General features: G+C 48.5%; 1 protein-coding gene across 1 annotated transcript in view; it reads left to right on the plus strand.

Annotated features, from left to right (window-relative positions):
- The window catches only part of ADAMTS9 (ADAM metallopeptidase with thrombospondin type 1 motif 9), an 83,503-nt gene that overhangs the window by 37,471 nt on the left and 26,208 nt on the right, over window positions 1-19,824 (plus strand). Inside the window, exons 19-28 of the mRNA XM_075158694.1 lie at window positions 474-600; window positions 2,352-2,562; window positions 3,318-3,482; window positions 4,634-4,798; window positions 5,673-5,792; window positions 7,249-7,353; window positions 7,496-7,663; window positions 7,859-8,143; window positions 8,804-8,965; window positions 9,559-9,735. Of these exons, the coding sequence (XP_075014795.1) occupies window positions 474-600; window positions 2,352-2,562; window positions 3,318-3,482; window positions 4,634-4,798; window positions 5,673-5,792; window positions 7,249-7,353; window positions 7,496-7,663; window positions 7,859-8,143; window positions 8,804-8,965; window positions 9,559-9,735 (1,685 nt within the window). The remainder of the gene's footprint in view (window positions 1-473; window positions 601-2,351; window positions 2,563-3,317; window positions 3,483-4,633; window positions 4,799-5,672; window positions 5,793-7,248; window positions 7,354-7,495; window positions 7,664-7,858; window positions 8,144-8,803; window positions 8,966-9,558; window positions 9,736-19,824) is intronic.

Here is a 19,824-nt window from a genome sequence, read left to right on the forward strand (position 1 = left end):
TCTCACCTTATGGGCGTGATTGTTTCCCTGGGCTGTAGTGGTAGCTGTTATCACACGAGGTGTAGCGCTGCTCTGCTGCTTCTCAGCTCCAGAGCAGGCACCTTTACAGCCCCCTCTCAGCCAGGTAAGCCTTGCAACCTGGTCTGCAGGTGAGGAAGCTCAAGCGCAGAAAAGGTTACCTGGCATTTCCTAAGGCTGCAGAAGGCATCGGTGTCTGCTTTGGGTCATTCCCCCCTGCTAAACGTGCAGAGCCCATCCTTGCAGGCGTGCTGCAGCTCTGCCTGCGTCCATCTCGTCTGCCTTAAACCCCTTCTGCTCTTCTTAGAGAGTCTTAACCCCCTCCCTCTTTCTGAAAGAGATTTAAAAGCATAATTAAATGTCTCTTAATTGCTGCTATAAAAGGAGTAAGAGAAATAACTGAGTTGATCACTTTCCTGTACGACTTAAACAATGTGCATTTTTTTTCTGTGTAGGAGAACGAAAAAGGAAACCCGTGTGTACGAGAGAGTCGGATCAGCTCACGGTGTCGGACCAGCGATGTGATCAAATTCCCCAGCCTGACCCCATCACTGAGCCTTGTAGCACAGAATGTGAATTAAGGTGCACTCTACTCAGCCGTGTGTATACATTACATCATGTATTTATTGTTTACTCCTCTTTCCTTTCACCTCTCACCGTAATTCCTTTTCTCACCAGCCTGTATTAGATTTAAAAAAAGAAAAGGATTAGCAGTTGCCTCTTTGTCAACCAAGAGGGATTGACACCCACCAGCTGTGTTTTGAGAGGCACTTTTCTACATTTTCTCCTGTTGGATTAAATTAGTATTAACTAAAAAAAAAGTTCACCTAATGCTGAAAAATCTCCCTGTGCAATACAGTGCCTGAAATTCGTATCTGCCTGGATCAGAAATGCTCAGCACCATCCTACAAACAGCCTGCAAAGAGGGAAAAACATACACTCAAAGCGAAAGAGTAACTAAGACTTGGATTTACCATCACTTACTGAAAGCGAAGAATAGGCTTAAGTGTAGAGCAGGTTTGGGGCTGTCCCCAGACAATTTCTGGCGAGCTGGAATTGATGGGGCATGGCCTAAATCATCACAACCCACTTTCCTTTAAAAAGCAATCTGTTTTCCTTTCTGGAGCTTAAATATGGTGGCATTAAACGGCTGCTGGTGAAGCAATTCAGATGGCCACGTTTCCCGAGGGGTTTCTCCGGCTGTGTTAGACCCGGGGCTCTATAGGGGCTGTATAGCGGCTGTAGGTTGGGTTGTCGCGGTAACAGCTGTTGCCATTGCAACAGGTTGGAAACTTGAGAAGGGCAAATGCAGGAGTTTGAAAAGCAGGCAGGGATGTGAGGGCTCCTGCCATTCAGGCGCTATTGATTCCAAATCCCCTTGATCTTATTCTTCTCCTAGCTGTGCTGAAGTTTGCTCTCTCGGCTTGGGAGCGGGGCTCTGCGCTCCCCCGCAGGCGCTCCTGGCAGCCCGGGGGCTCCGGGACCCGCAGGGGACGTCGCTGCCTCCTTCCCCGGGAGCCAGCCCTGCGAGGCGCGGGGGGCAATCGGCTCCGGAGGACTCCAGGGTCTCCGACATCTCCCTGGATCAGGCCTCGTGTCCAGCATCTCTTGCCAGAGCTGGGGCCGGGGCTGGTGTAAAACAGGGGTGTATCCCCTTGAGCGCCACCGGCACCGGCCCTTGCTGCCCATCCCGGGAAGGAGGCACCAGGGTGGGTGTCTGTCTGTCCACAGGGAACACCCCACATCCCCGCTGACACCTCTGGGGCTCGTGTGTCTTGGAGCAAGTCATTCGCTCGCAGTTCGGAGAGCTGAAACTGTTTTGCAGGCGTCCTGCTGTGTGGAGTGCCTTGTCCCACCTTTCAAGCCTGTGCAGATCGTTTTCTGACACTGTATTTTTCAGCTTTTAGTTTCTAGAGGCGGAGGTGGCTCTCCTGCAGGGGAACGTGGGGCAGAAAGCCTTCAAAGCACTACTCCTTGCTCGGCCACGGACTCTCCCCGCTGCCTTGCGTGGTCCCGCAGGGTCGCACTGTGGCTTTGCTGCCCATAAGAGGGACCTGGTGACAGTTCCTTCCCCCAAGGAGCAATGCCAGGGTTAATTGCTTCATGTTTGTGAAAGCCACAGAGCTTTGGGAAGTACTGTAAAGAGCCAAAACTTCCAATTCAAGAGCATATATTCCCTATGTATGCCAAACACCCCCGAGCACGTTACCTGCAGAGCCCCAGAGCCTCACAGCTCTTTCCACCTCTTCCGATCCCTCTCCAAGGCAGGTGCCTTCGCGTGGGCTCGTGGGTTTTTGCCTCACCGGGGCTGACGTTTGCTCTCCTCGGCTCAGGTGGCACATCGCGAGGAAGAGCGAGTGCACGGCCCAGTGCGGGCTGGGGTACCGCACCCTGGAGATCTACTGCTCCAAGTACAGCAGGCTGGAGGGGAAGATAGAGAAGGTCGACGACCGCTTCTGCAGCAGCCAGCCCAAGCCGAGCACGAGGGAGAAGTGCACTGGAGACTGTAACGTGGGAGGGTGGCGGTACTCGGCCTGGACCGAGGTAAGGGATGCTCAGCGGTACGGCAGACAGTGTCTTCTCCTCGCATGGGGCTGTCAGGCTCTTTAGGTTGCATACAGCATATAGAAGTCGGCCACAGTGATTCTGCTTCCATTGCTTTTTCTGGAGGACACTGTAGTCCAGATCAGCCTGGTACTCCTCGTTTGCCACTGCAATGAATTTACACTTTTAAGGATCCCAAGGTCTGTCTTCGTTAGGCTGAGCCCTGTTGTCTGTCTTCCCCCATCACAGCCAGCCCCGCTGGCAGGAGCCAGGAGGTCGTGTTACCATCAGTGGAGGACTTCTGAAATTTTTCCTTTACACTTTTTAGCAGAATACTTTTCCATGGCCAAGAATATTCCTGAATGCGGACCTAGCACCGAGAGAATGACGAGCCCGGGAGGGCACAGTGAAGGGGGGCAGGCTGGTTAGAGAGAATTAATCTCTCCTAAAATGAGAACAAGCAACAGCCATTTGGGAGAACTGAAAGGCAACACTTGTACAAGTAATAATGGGGTTATAACCCGAAATGAATTTGTGAAACTCATTGCCGCGAGATTTTATTAAGCTTAGCAAGATTGGATTTTTAAAGGAATATATAAAGTAACAGCCTGTTACTTAAAGTACAAATTGTTCTTCCGGAGGTTTTCTGCAGTCTCTTCACAGTCCTGACTGCAAGGGGGGGAGAAGGAAATAAATGGGCTCTCAGCTCGTAATAGAATGGCAGAAATTATTTACTCAGTGTCTCTCCTTCCCAGTGCTCCAAGAGCTGCGGCGGGGGCACGCGGCGGCGGCGAGCCATGTGCGTGAACACCTACAACGACGTCCTGGATGACAGCAAGTGCAGTCAGCAGGAGAAGCTGACGGTGCAGCGATGCAGCGACTTCTTGTGCCCCCAGTGGAAAACTGGCGACTGGTCCGAGGTAGGTGCTGGTCACCAGGGTGGGCTCGCTCTGCTGGTCCTCCACGCTGAGGGGCTGGTGCCTGCAAAGAGATATCTCTGTCCCTGCTCATCCCTCGTGTTTTGTCTGCATGGCCTGCAAGTGGTGGCACCGTGCCTCCTGCAGAAGGTCTGCCCAAGCCTGTGCACAGGAGGCTTGAGGCAGGCAGCCAAGCCACTGGCCGTGTCACCGCTGGTCAAGTGGCCGATTTCCTCTCTGCAGAGCCACAGGGGGTTAATGCCTCTCCAAGCCTGCAGTAATTTCTCCCCAGTTTTTCCACGGTTCCTCTGCAGCTTTGGGAAGGAAAATACCTTCTGCCCTCATTTTCCCTTAGGATCATCTGCACGAGTCCCGGCAGCTCTGGCTGTGGCTGTAGGGCGGGATTTCACCCTACGAATGTCTTGCTCAGCCCTCTCCCTGCTGTTTATTACCATTACCTCTTCCACTGCTGTTGCTGTCCTTCGCAATGCAACAAAACCGAATCTTGACAGTCTTCTCCCTGCAGCAGGACCAGGGATGCTGGAGAACGGTCTCCAAAGGCTGCTCCTCACCTTTGTGGCCAAATAGCTCTTGTTTCTGTGAATCATGTTCTTTTAGGAAATAATGAAAGCAATTAAATGGGAACAGGGATTGTTCTCTGCAAAATATCTGTCTTCTGGGTCGAGCTGCTGCCAGCCCGAGCCATGCCGGAGCAGTGGAAGAGGCGCTTACAGCTTGCAGGAGCCAAGACCCTTATTGCATACGCTCAGAGTCGAGCAAATTTTTCTGCAAGTTGTGCACAGCTGAAGCCCTATCGGGCAGTGCTGTGGCTTTGCCCTACGTCTCACAGCTGCTGGAAGTAAAGAGCCTTCATGGTTCTTGCTTTGCCCGTGCTGAAGCATCCCAGCCTGGCTGTGCTCTCCACACTCCAGCCTCTGCTCTGGACTATCTCCTGAGAGCAAAATCCCATCTCGTTGCAAGACACTTGCGTGTTTTCCAGTGCACATGGTCATTAGCTAAATAGCCGCCTCTCGGCACCATTTTTAATTGGTGATTTGCAGCGGGTCTCCAGGTTTCTTTTTCAGCGGCGGGGCAGGTGCTGAGCTGGCAGCGCATCCCCAGCACTGCCTGAGCTTGCGCTTTGCTCCTCGCAGTGCCTGGTCACCTGTGGGAAAGGGCATAAACACCGCCAGATCTGGTGCCAGTTTGGAGAAGATCGATTAAACGACAGGTTTTGCGATCCCGAAACGAAGCCGGAGTCAGTGCAGACGTGCCAGCAGCAAGAGTGTGCTTCGTGGCAAGTGGGGCCGTGGGGCCAGGTACCGCAGAGCCGCCGCGGGGCTCGGACCGGTGGGACCTGGGTGCTGGTGGCCGAGGCTGGGCGCTTCCCTTTCATCCAAATTCAGCGGCATAACTGTGTTAATTGATTTGCATGCCAAAGCAGCTCTCTGTTCATTTGTTCTCAGTGGATGGGCAGCAATAACAGTACCTGCCCTTTGTGCTAAATTTAGTCTGCGCCGTACTAAATTGGCGGTGATTTTCAAAAAAGGGGTTTCCAAAGTTACACTCCTAAATCCATATTTAAGCACGTAAATATACGGCCTAATTTTCACAGAAAAGCTGCTCCCATTGCATAGCTTTTGTTGCTTTTAATGTTTTCCAGTTTCTGGGTTGGTGAGGGTTTTTTTCTGTTAAAATACAAGTTGCTTATTTCTCCCGGAGTGTTCTGGCATCTCCTTTTCCACAAAGCTGTTAGCTCTTGACTTTAAAAAAAAAAAAAAAAGCAACAAACCCAGACCAGTTGTCCCAGTCAGACTTATTTCCCATCAGCAAAATTATTCATTAGCCGCTTGTGCTACCGTGGGGCTGAACAACCAGTTTTAAAGGAGGATATGATGCAGGTTCTACCAGACTATGATTTACTGTGTGCAGCAAAGTATGTCATTTAAACACTCGCACCTTCATTCCCGAGGAAGCAAGTGAAGCGTGCGAGGCTCTGGTGGGCATAGTGAATTAAAACTTTGACCTAATTTAAAGCTAAAATGCATGAAGTGGAGAGAAACCAGAAGGGAAGCTGGGTTTTATTTTTGCTGCTCATGCTGTGTGCCTAAACACAGGCTGGGCTGATTAATACTTCCTAACTGAAGCAGCTACTCAGACCCAACACTTCTTTCTCCCGTCTCTCTCTCCCAGTGCACCATGACCTGTGGCCAAGGCTACCAGATGAGAGCGGTGAAGTGTGTCGTGGGCACCTACGTGTCAGTGGTGGATGATAACGAGTGTAATGCAGCAACCAGGCCAACAGACACCCAGGTAAATCCTGCTGTCCTGTTCCCCATCTTTTGCCAGCGTGCATACGGAGGCATCCGGGCTGCAACTTCAGGGGATGTCTTGCTGCAGCAAAGGCTCTGCCCATGCAGAGCAGTATCTTGGTCCTCTAAGAGCTCATGAGCTGAAGAAGTAGCAGTAGATAAACATGGGAAGACAACCAGAGAATAGAAGGGTACACTTCCTTCGGCTTGCACGGGGTCTGGGATGCCTGGCTGCAGTCCGGGCTCACTTGGCTGCAGGACCGTTGCTGCGTGGTACAAGTGACAATTAGGGGCCACCATTTCTTGTCTGCTGCACGTGACAATATAGCGTATGTGCCAGCTACAGTTCCAGAGGCGTCTCCCCTGGCTGGATAAATTGAGAAATGTTGCACACCCTTTGCAAATTTGCTGAAGAGGCTTTCCATGCTGTGTTCATTGGCACTTGGAAGCAAATGTGTAAATTCCCTTTTCAAGCAGAGGATGTGTCCATGGTGTCTGAAAGAGTTGAATAAAGCAGAACGTTACCATCTGACATCTAGGGAAGTCGTAGTGCTGATGCCCTGCCCAGCTTCAGTCCCGCATGACTTCACGGAGTTTAACTAAGGCCACAACATTTAGGAAAGGGCTGTTTTTCCCATGTATGGAGACCAATTGCACTATAGTCAAGGGGTAACAAACCCACTTGTCATCAGCCATCACTTCGCACGCACATCTCCAGTGTAAGTAAAATCACAGCAATGCGGAAATCGTTTATGCCATTTGTCAAGAGCCGCTCTCTCCCTTGCAGTGACGATCAGTATTAATTTCCTTTTTGGCTATGACTACTTGTAGGCTCATGGAGTAAAGTCATGGTTATTCATCATTTCTCTTGCCAGACCTCCCAGGAGGTCCAGGCAGGACCAGAACCCTCCTGTTAGGCACCGTGCCAATGCTGAGCAGAATGACATGCCTGTCCCCAAAACCTTGCGTGCTTAGTGTGTGGTGAAGATCAGCACATGGATATCTGGTGGGCTGCAGGGAATCAAAGGGCTGCAATCAGCTCAGCAGCGTAACCTTTATTAAGTGGGCTGCAGGTCTCGCGCTGAAGGAAGGGAGCTTTGAAGGGAGATAAAGTTGCTGCTTTGCAGATGTGTGTTCATACCAGAACTCTCTTAATGAACTTTCATCTTTTGCCTCAAAAACATCTGGTTTTAATGCATGGAGATGGCACATGGTTATGGGGATCCCTATTGTAGAGTTCCTAATAAGTCAAAAGTCCACCAAGGTTCTGCATATGAAGCCCTTGGGGTATTGATACCAAATTTTGCTGATTCAAAGCCTGCCAACACACAAGCATGCAGGTCACAGATTTTCAAGACATTGTGTGTGGTTGATAATTACATTAAAGAGGAAGTGGTTTAACTGAAACGTCTGCAAATTCTTTATTTCCCTCTTTTCCCTCTGTATTTCATGTACAGGACTGTGAAATAGCAGCATGTCCTCCCCATCCAAATAGTCCCGAAGCCAAGAGATCCGTATCGGGCATTCACAGGACGCAGTGGAGATTTGGATCCTGGACACCGGTAAGCATGTATTGCAATACTTTCAGGATTATTTTACAGTAGGCAGTGTGTTATTTTTAAGTGCATTTGACCAACTTTTTGTTCCAAAGCCCTCGTATATATCAGGAAACTTTCTAGTGGAGTGCTTGTTGCTCTTCCCTAGTGCTCCGCAACGTGCGGGAAGGGTACCCGGATGAGATACGTCAGCTGTCGAGATGACCAGGGCTCGGTGGCCGACGAGTCAGCTTGTTTCCACCTCCCAAAGCCGTCGGCCACGGAAATGTGCACTGTGACGCCGTGCGGGCAGTGGAAGGCCTTGGAGTGGAGCTCTGTAAGCATCACGCTGTCTCCTGCAGGAGAGCCTTATAGACCTTGTTGCTGGAAACGTGTGTCATTAATCTGTCTCGCTTGCCCTTTTATAACTGGGGAGATTAAGGTTTTCTGCTGTTGGTTATTCGCAATAGCTGTCTGCCTGGTTTTCAAAGCTGGAAATGTGACTCTGTCTCCTTTTCCCACTGTAATGCAGTGCTCGGTGACTTGTGGTCAAGGTAAGGCAACGCGACAAGTGATCTGCATCAATTACAGTGACCAGCTGGTGGATAGGAGTGAGTGCGATCCAGACGACCTCCCTGCCACCGAGCAAGACTGCTCCATGTCTCCTTGTCATCCAAACAGCCATGACTACGGCAGGCCCATCCACCCTTTCCTCTATCCGGATCATCGCCTGAAACTGCACCCCGGAGGCAGCCCGAACCGAAACCGTGCAGATATTCCAGGAGGCAATCAGTGGAGGATTGGCCCCTGGGGTGCTGTAAGTGCCCTGATTTTTTTATTTCTGCTTGTTTTTCTGTTTTGTGTGGGTTTTTTTTTTCTTTTTTTCCCCTGGGCTAATCCAGGCTTTTCTTAACATCACCACGTAGGGAAAAGAGGGACCCTTTTCCCCTCTTTCTGCTCTCTGCTCACACGAACAAGTGCAGGCATCACTTCTCAGCCTCTCACACCTCATATCTTCAAGGCTCTCCAGTCAGAAAGCTGACGGCATCATTTTCCATGAGGCAAAGGCCAACCTCTGCTTCTGAGCCGTCTCCCGGGACATCTACAGCTGTGCAGAGCTGTTGCCAAAGCACAGCGGAGCCGTGATGCCAGCTCCTCTCACCCCAGCCAGTTTGCAACGCTTTATCACAGAAGTCCCTAAAGAGAATTAAGCACAAATGGGATGTCAAACACGGCATTAAAGGCAGTGGGGATTACTCACCTGCTTAAAACTAGGCTCATGTTTATTTTCTTTGCTTACTCAGCACCTAAGTCATTGAGCTGCTATTAGTAATAGCTGGGTTTTGAAGTTAATAATGCCTGTTAGCTGTATTAAATTTCTAGCTGCTTATTCCCACGGTGCAAAGCACTGGGAAGGAGCTGGGAATGCAGAATTATTCCTGGACTCAATGAAGCCGTGGGCAATTGTGTCTTCCAGTGCTCTAGCACGTGTGCGGGGGGGTTCCAGCGGCGGGTCGTGGTATGCCAGGATGAAAACGGATACACCGCAAATAACTGCGATGAGAAAAGCAAACCCATGGAGCAGAGATCGTGCGAATCTGGCCCCTGTCCTCAGTGGGCTTATGGCAACTGGGGCGAGGTGAGTGCACCGTTCATCCTGGCTCCCTGCGCAGGGGAAGGCTTTCATTAGCGGGTGGCTGAAAAATGGGAGAAGAAGGGGATATTGCGGTGACATTTATTAGAAAGATGGGAGCACGAAAGGCAGCCTCTGATAAATGAGTGAACCCTTGCAACTGCTTGATGGTGTTTTTCTTTCCATTTCTCATGGGAAAATTTTCTTCCCAGGCAAAAGCAAATTCTACAAAAATTGAGATTTTTTTTTTTTTTTTTAAGAGAAGTCTAGCTTAACTGAAGGCCTTTTTTCTTAACAAAACCACTGCTCCCTTCTGAAAATTCATCTGACATGAGCAATTAGAGACGTTAACCTCCAGTATCACGTTGGGTCTGGCAATATCATTGTGGAGCAGCACAAACAGCTTTAGGAAGAGAGAAGCTGAAGCGGCTGATGCCCTATCTGAGGCTCATGCAGCGTTTGGGGGGATTTGGCCGGAGTGGGTTGGTTGGGAACAGAAACAACCGTCAGGTCTTGAGAGGTGCTAGTGCTTCGAGCGACCGGTCGGCAGTGTTTTTGCTGCCCAGGCAGTGATTGCTCTGTCCTCTGCTGACTTCCAGTGCACGAAGCCATGCGGGGCAGGGACAAGAACACGGCTGGTGGTGTGCCAGCGCCCGAATGGAGAAAGGTTTACAGATCTGAGCTGTGAAATCCTTGACAAGCCACCGGACAGAGAGCAGTGCAATGTGCAGGACTGTCCTAGAGATGCTGCCTGGAGCGCTGGTCCTTGGAGCTCGGTACGACCATAAACTCTTTCTCTTTGTGAACAGTTTTGTGGATATCCCGTAACAACAGATTTAATTTGCTTCAAACCAAGGTGCTAATGCTTCGTGTCTTAAAACTGCACTTAAAGAGGATTATTGACAATATATTCAGAATAACACCTGTTCAGGAAGGGCTTACATTAGGGGAGCTCGAGTCCTTTAATTTAAAAGGCACTTTCTGCTAAGTAGCCACCTTTGTCCATTTTATTACACTCTGTGAGCGCTGTGCATTGTGAGTCTTGGTTCTGACTGAGTTCTTTGCATATGGATTTAAACCTGGCATTTAAGCAGTACATTTCCATTGAAGTGAAGTTGTTCTGATATTTAATGGTAATACTGCACTGTGCACCTACTGGTTTACCAGTCTCATGTTCTCTGCCGAAAGCAAGACGACAGGGGAAAATGTGTACTAAACTGCATCAACTCCCAAGCATGTACAAATACATATAGATGTGTGTGCGTGTCCCTACTGCTCCCACACACAGCTATATAGAAACACATGTGCGTTCACACCCGTGTTCTATCTCTTTTCCCGGGTATATATAATACGAGTGTGATGTACCGTGCAAAGGCACCTGTAAGCTATTCTCGTGCATTTCTCTGGTTCTGGAAAGTTATGGCCTGGCCTGATCCTCCAGCTGCTCCTCTAGATACCATTAAGTCAGCAAGGGATCAGCAAGGTGGTGGAAGGCTTAAAACCCTGGGAGTTTTCTAATAACACAACAGCGTTTGGGGCAGAGTTGCCTTACGCTGCTCCTTTACCGCTGGAGGAGTCTGCTACAGAGATGCTCCTGCGATGGCAGAGCAGCCCTGAGCCAGGGGGCTGGGATGCTATTTTGGATCCCACAGCTTTGAAATTCTCCCTGCCCAGAGCAGCACCTTCTGCTCGGCGTGGGGCCCCGGTGCGCAGCACGGGGCTGAGCCCCGCGCCAAGGCGAGTGCCGCCTGGGCCGCTTCGGGCGTGCTGGAATCCACGGACCTGCCGGTTTTGGAGTGGCCTTCAAACAAATGTCGACCTTTATTGTGTATTTTGTTGTAAAAGCATTTGAAGAAGATTTAAAAAAAAAAAAATTAATCTGACTCAAAAGCACTTTATAGGAAAAAAAAAAAAGGGGGCCTGTTTGTAATGTATTGGACTTCCTTAATTGTCATGGTTTGAAAAGTCATCTCGCTAAAACGTAACCGCACTCTCGTTTCTGCGGGTGCTTTCGGTAACGCAGATGCCTTCCGTAACGCTCCTCAGTATTTTTACCATACCTCAGTGAGTTACGCAATAGCCATAAAACTGCTGAACTGGTGTTTCATACGGTGCTTCACCAGTACAAGGGACAGTGATACGAAATATTTCATTTGAGGTGCTAATGTATCACTTGTACGCTGATATAGTTGGTGCTAAAAATGAGCGAGGTGAGCTAAGCAGAGCTAGCAACCCCTGCGGTGGCTTCCCCGCAGAGTTACCGGCTGGGAGTTGCTGCCAACCTCTGTTACCGGTGCTGGACCTTTTGCAAGAATCAAAGGTGTGGACAGAGTTGTGTTGCATTTTGGTGTCGCTCAGCGTTCAGCCTCCACAGCTGTTCAGGAGCAGGCTCCAGGGCTGCGTCTGCTCCTCCGTGTTGGAAATGCAGGGTGCAGTCCTGGATTTTGGGTTGGGGTTGGGTTTTTTCACCCAGGAAAAATTCCCTTGACTCTACTAAGTTGTGTTAACCTTGGTGGGTTGTCCTTGCTCGGTCTCCTGGGAAGCGTATGGGACGGCGGGCAAACAGGCAGAGGGCAGGGGCATCTCCCCCCGGCTGCCCGCAGGGCGCGCAGCCCCCTGGCCTCCCCAGGCGAAGGGGCTGCGGAGCTCGGCCCCAGTCGTTGCCACAAAATGACTTGATTTTTCAGGTCTGCTACCGAGGTGTCATTTGGCTCTGACGTAGGGGACCCCAGAGCTGTTTGAAGACTGAATTGTATCTATGGGGTCAACAGGGCTTCGTGTCCCTCCTGCAAAATACTCCCCATATATGTCTACCTCGTGCTACTACTGTAGGTAGTAACGTCCAAATTTTTTTCTTTAGTGTGGTATCACCTGGATTTGCTTTAGCTCTGTCCTCGGTTGCAAACATCATTCTGTAGCTGTACATACTTCATCTGTTGGGATGGAGTGTCACTACCATATTTTTTTTGGTCACTTTTGAAACAAGAGTATAGTATTAGCTGAAACTTTTCAGCAGTATGGATTTATGTATTTATGTAAAAGTGTATTTATTTTTCCAATATTGTTATTTAATTTTATATAAATATTGCATACATTTACGATGTTTAATGTTAATGTTGAACAGTGAAAATTAAAGACAAGTAGAATGTAATCATAAATGAATTTGTATAATGATTTCTTGAGTCTTTTGCTAAATTAAGTAGTTTTGGTAACTTTTACTAAATTTTCTGAAATGGTACCGCAATGTCCCATCTTTTGACTTGCTTTTCTTTTACTTGCTTTGTTCTCCAAGAGAAACTGTGATTCTCAATAATTAAAAAAACACAGTTAAAAGTGTCTGAATTATGAAGTTTGGATAACTAATTTCTTGCAAGCATCTGATTGGCTTAGCTTCACTCAAGTTTCAGTGAAATTAGTACTATAAAATACACACAAATTAAAGCAGAGAGAATCTGAAGAGTCCAACCCTCAGTCCTCAGGCGAAATTCCACTGGGATTTTAGACAGTAAACAAGTGATTTTATCTGACTGGTTAAATCCAGTTTTTAAAGAGATAATTAAATGAATAAACAGATTCTGTATGTAAACGATAATTTTATAACAGGAGACTGGTGAGATGCCTTGTCATTATAATGTATGTTCACAGGGGACTACGAGGAGGTGACACTTTATTTCCTTGCTTATTTAAGAACATGTATTTAAACACTGCAGAATTGTACGCCATAGACCTGACCTTTTTATTAAAATAATGCTTTAGAAAACATGCAGAGACTGTCACCGGGATACAGAGAGTGTTTTTTCTCCTCTGAATGCCTTATGGTATGAACGCAGATCTCCATACATGCTCTTGAATACTGAGAGGAAATCTCGCCATGTTCTCTGGAACGAGGGAGATGCTCACGGAGAATATTATCCATCGCTTCACTTAAAACCCCGGGCTGAACCCACTTCTCTTGGAGCAGATCTGCTCCTTGCAATAATCTCCATGAAATTTTGGTGCTGTAGAGTTTACCATAATATACAGCTGTAACCTGATACAATTTATGCATAATGCTGACTTCACTTGTCATGGGCTTCTCATTCTTTCCGAGTTAGGAAATGGGCACAGATAAGGTAAAACAATTATATCTCGCAGCACCCTGTCCTGGTTCAGTCGGGTGAGTCATCTGGACTTCACTGCAGTGGGACAGTAATCATTTGAATTTGACTTCTGGAAAATCAGTTGGTGGGTGGTTTTTAGGGCTTGATTTTTTTTTTTTCCCCCTAAAGACTATTATAATTTTTAAAATAATCTTCTTTGTCAGGTACTTACTGCTCTTGGGTATCAGAGGTTCTAGCTGCTAACGCAATGCTTGTGTAGCTCTTCGTGCTTGCAAAACGGCGGTGTGTGCTTCCCAGCTGTTTATCGAATAGGCAGAAATGCTGGTATCTTAGTCTTTGAGGGCCTTTTGATCTAACAATGAAGAATTGGAAGCTTAGCATAAAATAATTAGAATATTAGCTGGCTAAGCTCCAAACTTTGTTATTGTTGATGTGAATTGAGGTTTGGGTTAGGACAATGACGCTGTATCCCCTTAGCTGGAGCTGGAAGCTGCTGGCATTGATGGCTTCGCAGGGCTCTTTGGCTGTGCACAGGGATGCAGGTAGCGGGGAAGGGGCTCTGGACTCGGTGGGAAGCGGGAGGACTGCCTGGCCAACATCCGTGTCAGGGAGCTGGCGCTCAGGAATTTTAATCTTAAAATTGGTGTCAATGGAAAGTTCAGGTTATTTGTATTTAATTCTGTCAAAGTCCCCAACGTGTTGTTTATGACATGCCCTCCCCATGAAGCTGGCTGAAAATAGGCTGTTCAACAGCAATATTCTCCATGTTGTTGTTCTGATAATATTCTTAGCAGGCAGGATGTCAGCTCTCGCTAAGGCAGAAGTGATAACCCGGGGCAGGTTTGGTTGCAAGTGTATATAACTCTGCTGTTCTCTTCCTCTCTTCTGCAGAAAATGAATTTGCTGTGACAGCAGCATTACTGAGCTGCTGTATGATTCTTTACACGTGTTTTTGCAATAACAAAGCCACCCTTGAAAATGAAGTGATAGGCATGCTGAACTCGCCAGTCACTCAGTGATTCACGTTGCTTTTTCCGTCCTTCATTCATGTGATGTTGGTTCAGGCTCTGAGACTGCGACAGCAAGTCTGTATTTCTCTGTAGTGCCAGGTATTATCAGAAAACTAGTAAAAACAATCCTACCCCGAGAGCCTGGGGGCGAAGGACAAATGTTGCCGCAGCAGAGGAAGGCTGCACGTATGGTCCCAGCAGCCATAACCCAGGCAGAGGGATGCACTGGGTGGCTTGCATACCTTTAGAAAAACAGATAGAAATAGATGCCTTAGTGAAGATTGAATAAAACTGATCCAGACCAAAAGGAGAGCTTGGTAGCCTATGGATATCCCCAGCCATCTGTCTGAAGCTGTGTCTGTCTCGAAGCTGTTTACTGTATGCTTAGGCTGGCCCACCAAGGCTGTTGTCCCTCTTGGGTTCCTGGCTGTCTCCCCTCTAGGATCACCCAGACCAACCGACTCCAGGGACTGCCCGTTTGGTGTGCTGATGAAAGGCAAGAAGTTGTCTGCTTTGGTTCCCCGGTCAGAAAAAGGCCTTTGACAGTGCAGATCTCTTTTGCTTTTGTTTAAAAAAAGCAAACCAGACCCGTTTGCTGTGTGTCCTCTACTCCCTGCTGTGTGTCACCCACCCAGAGCATCCCACCGCCGGTGCCCAGCTTCAGCCACCCTCCAAAACTGCAAATCCCTGGCTGATAGCTGGGATGGGCAGAGCCGTGCCAGCTGTCTTACCATCCACCTATTCACTGTCTCGTGCCCTTCTTGGAGCTCATCCCAGAGGGTAAATGCAGTTGAGGTTTCCTTTGTAGAGTTTCAACCCATTGCTTCTCCGGGGCAGCAATGATGGATGCTTCTGTGGCTCTTTCCTCGGCTCAATGCCCACCATCCCTGCTGAGACTCAGAGCCACAGCTGGTGGCTCTAAGCCAATTACAGGTGGGTGAAGCCAGTGGTGCCCAGTTACCTTGCAGAGGAACATCACTTTATTCCTCTCTTGCTACTCTAAAATCTCCAATTTTTATTTTCCTTTCCATTTTTGTTGTTTGCCTATCATCACCGGACATTTATTGCCACTTCTGTTTCTCCTTTAATAAGGAGAACTTTATAGGTATACTTTGCTATCGGTTCTGCTGTCTCCTGTTTGTTAGTGTTGATGGTCCATGAGCAGGAACACAACCGTCGAAGCCCATCTGCTACGCTGGAGGTGAGGGACCACCCTGCGGCACTGTGTGCTTAACACTGGGCCTGCACTTAAGTGCTTTGCTGGATCAGCTCCTCGCAGGACGGATTTCCTGCAACTTCATGCTCAGCTGTTGCAATCCACACTCCTCCCTTGCAGGCACCCGTTAGTCTTTGCACCCATTGCGATCTGACCCTGGTGGTTAAGTCTTTTAGTCCGATGGAGAAGTAAAAGCGGTGTCCCCTCTAACCTCCCTTAATCCAATGACGGAACGCTGGGGGAGTGCCAGGGTAATGAGCTGCAGAGAACGGCCAGTCTCGTCTGCTCTCCTGCCACTGCCAGGACAGATGCGAGCCGGACCAGGGGTCGGACTCAGGAAGGTTATTTTCTTGTATCTTGAAACTCTTCTCTTTCCCCTGCCCCCAGATGTTGCAGCCTTTCCCAAGTTCTGCCAGTCAGAGCAGGTAACTCCATTAGTATTGACTGATGTTTCTTACCATGTACAGTCCAACCCATGTTTCTATACTGACTTACTGTAAAATACTTGCCTTTCTCCTCCCGAAGAAGTACAGCGGCTGTTTGGCTGCGTTTGGTGTGGTTGCCCTTTTGCACCTCCTCTTACAGGTTTTCTCAATGAGATGGGCGTGCTGTAGGCTGCGCACAGCTGGCCTGAACTTGAACAACAAGTGGTGGGACTGCTGTTGGGCGATGACTGGCTTCAGTCTTGGTTGACCCATCCGTGGCTGCTGGCTTCGTAAAGTCTGCAGACCTCCTATACACGCACATATGCACACACACAGAGGAGAAATAAAGCAATAAATAAAAGGGCAATTGCTGGGAACATTTGTCTCCCAAAGCACCGGCTTTGAGTGCGGTAATTGAAACGTGTTAGACTGCAGGAGACACGTTAGAGCAGTAACATGCTTTCGAGGATGAGCTGTGAAGTTCAGCATCTTCAAGCAGACCCCTGAGCGGGGCGCTGGGAGGTCTGCGTGTGTTTTTTGCCCACGTTCCACACTCACACTGTGTACCCCAAACTGCAATAATTGCTGTTGCTCAGATCCTAGGGATTGCAGCATTTAGAAACGGATGCGTGATGATGAGCGACGCACATTTACTGTGTTTCTAACTTTCCTGGTGACTGATTTGTGCAGTCATTAAGGCAAAACGATGTAGTCAACCTTGTTCCAAAGGCACTTAATGCTCTAGTCATGTTTTAATTTTTACTCACTCACAGGGAAGGCGAGTGAGCAAGCAGCATGGATGAAAATCTGTCTGATGCCCAAGCCCGTATGCAGGCTGATAAACAGTATTTGATCCCTAGTGCATAAAGCCAAGATTTTTCTGTATAAAACCGAGGAGCAAGAAGCCGCCCAGCGCTCCTACAAACCCCCCGGTGTGACACACACCTGTGCAATAGGGCTGACGTCCCTTGGAGAGCTCTTTACTTTGTGTTTCATTCCATCCGACACGGAGGAATCCTATTCTTGAATGGGACTTCTAAATGGCATTATAATACAGCTGTTCACTAAAAATATGAAGTGTCAGTTAGCCTAGGCTGCTTGCTGCTTCAATTGCTACTTTCTTAGAAGTGCCACAGCATGGAAAATAGGCTTCATCAGTGCTTTTCACATCCCATTATACCAGCGTCCTTGGGTAGCTCACACATCTCCTCCTGATTTGAGGAAATGCTATCTAACGCCTCCTTCCCTGGAGAGACCTGCAGTGGCTATTTGGGGGCTTTTGCTTGTTTGTTGTTCAAGTTATACAGCGTGGAGCAGGGCAGGGATGCAGCTTTTGAGGCAGCTTTGTGTGTTCACAGCCCTGCTGATTTCTGCACCTGGTGAAGCCTTTGCAGGGGATGTAACAACAGGGCGGGGGAAAGAGGGGGAGAAGGTGCTGCTTCCTAGGTGGACACCATAGAAGAGGAGATGCATGGCTTCTCCTGCTGCAGTGAGCTGCTTTTCTCACGTATATCCTGTGAGGTTTCCCAGCTCAGGGAAGTTATCGTATTGACTTCAGTGTGCAGAGCCTTAAATCTTGCAGGAGTTAAAGAGCCCAAGAGCATCCTTTCCTGTGGGGCAGTCTGTGCTGCTGGAGGAACAGGCTCCAAACGCACCAGTGTCTTCTTTCTGCTGCAGCAACACATCAAGTTGTATCCTTCTCTTTGAGAAGTTCTCCCTTCCTCCCCTCTCCATTTTTTTTTTTTTTTTTTTTTTTTTACCCTGTTATGAGACATCATCCCAGGTCCCTGGCCAGTCTCTGCAGCTTGGTTTGGCAGCAGGAAGGTGAAGGTTTAGTGGATCATTTTATTTCTCCCTTTTGCAAACAATCACTTGGGAAACTCTGCCGCAGAGCTGAGAGCAGAGCAGCGGGAGGACGGAGACCCCGCGGGCACTGCCCCGAGAGCCAGCATGGGTGTTCCCTCTCGCCCGTGCCCAGGGCGAGGAACGCTCCTCAGGGACACTGGGGCACAGCCTGCTCTTCTGCATGCCGAGGGCTCCTTGGGACATTTCCATAGGGGTTCTGGACAATGTTCACACACATGCTTCGACCATACACTCCAAAATCCCTAATGTTCATGTCTTTTTTCTCAATCCGCCCGTTTTTTTGGGAAGTCAGCATGGATTAAGCATTTCTAAAGCCTCTCCCAAACTGCAGTGCAATGCTTTGGTTTGTTTTGCTCGGGTCTCTGGTCCAGTTGCCCTCCCTTGAACGTAGAGCCCACTCTTCCCTTTTAAATGTACAAAAATCAGATGTATTTTCTGGTCTCTTAGCAGCTAAAATCACCATGACCCCATGCTCTCTGCAGCTGTGTGTGTTAAGGTATGGCTCCTTCTTACAGTTGTGCAGGAAAGGAAAGCCCAGCTGGGTGAATCCCGCCCCGTGCGCCGCGTTCCCACCCTGCAGGGATGGTCTTAGTGTGCCGATGCAGCCGGGCGTGAGACCATGCTAAAGGTGGAAGGAACAAGGTTTTAAAGCAGCTAGGAACAAATATTTCCTAAACATCTCCTGAAGTGCTACAGCCACTGGAGAAACCACAACATGGAGCTGCACCCTTGTTTTAAGCCCATTGCTTGTCTCACCGAATCCAATTACCTGCTAAAATACCTTGCTGTTGTGAAGCTAATTAAGTTGGTTTGGATGGCACAGAGCCTCTGTTGCTGGATAACACACAAAGGCTCAGGCATTTTAAGACTTCTAGTAAAGGTTCAGCTGGCGAGAAATGATCCAGGCTTTCCTTGGTGGTGTGTCTTCTGAGGTCCTTCATGCTCGAGAGACTTCAGAGGTACAGATGTCATACGGCTGTGATTTCAGCATCTGATAGCAACGGCGCGAGTTATAGTAAGAGCTGATGTCGACTAATAGGATGCTGAAATGTAACTGTGAGGGTGCATGGTTGGGCTCTGCTCGTAGTTGGAGAAGTTTGCTGACATCCAGGAGCACAGCCCCTCACGGAAAGGGGGTGTAAAGCGTTGTAGGGCTCTGTTGTTTTTCTGTTTTATTTCATCTGGCACATGTTTCAGCTCAGATTGTTGGAAAGGATGAACGAGGGCTTACTTACAAGCGCTTACTTTCCATATAATCCTTAATGTGTGGAAATCGAAACCTACAAGGATTGATTTTAATTTCCTCCAAAAAAGTTGCTCCTGGCAGAATCTGATAAAGCTGTTTTTAGGCTAATTCTTCCCAGCCCCCAGCCCTGCCCTTGGTGAGCTATCAGAGCATACCTATCTTTGGGAATTCATTTGGTGATCACCGCAGCTTGCATTCATTATCTCAGATACCTCCCAAATCGCCGGCTGATGCATGGGGGCCTGGAAAAGTGGTCCGACAGCATTTTCTGAAACTTTTCACTTTTGGGGGAGAATGTCCCCAGGTTCTTGCTGGTGGTTTGCTTTTTTGCCCCATGTTGAGCTTGCCCATTCCGTGCAGAAGATTAAGGAGAAGCAGAGCCGCTCCATAGCTCTGCTGCCTCTTTCTTTTCACCAAGATTTGCTCGTTTGTGCCCAGGGTTGTTGGGTCCTTTCGGTGCCAGACCGACCTGGCTCCCAGCCCTCAGCCTGGCAGCGGCACAGCCGCAGCACAAGCTCTCCGTGCAGAAGAGCAGGTCGCGGTCTCCTGCAGGAGGGTCAGAACCCGGGCCCAACCAGCCAGGAATTTTATACAAATTTTTAAGAGCTTTTGGGTTTTTTTTTCCTGCTACCAGCCCGGTGAATGAGGTAGCAGCCTTCCTATGTTAGAGAGGTCTTAATGAACAAGATGTACCCTCATCTTCCAAAATATCAGAACAGGAAAGGCAGCAAGGGTTAGTTTAAAGCGATTTGCACGTACTTGGTAAAATAGAATAATCTTTGTTATTCCTGAACTCTGAAACAGAAAACAAATTTCTGTGGAAACAAAAACACAGGCTTGCTGCTGCGCTGGAGCAGAGCGATGCATTGCAGGAGAGATTTAGCATCGTGTTCTGACCTTTCTGGAAACAGTTGATATGGAAATATTTTTGTCATATTTATTTAAACTTTTTTCTTGCATTTATTTAAACGAGGCAGTATATTTATTTGAAAAAATCAGCAG

The sequence above is a fragment of the Calonectris borealis genome, chromosome 10 (assembly GCF_964195595.1).
Source record: "Calonectris borealis chromosome 10, bCalBor7.hap1.2, whole genome shotgun sequence".
Classification (NCBI taxonomy): domain Eukaryota; kingdom Metazoa; phylum Chordata; class Aves; order Procellariiformes; family Procellariidae; genus Calonectris; species Calonectris borealis.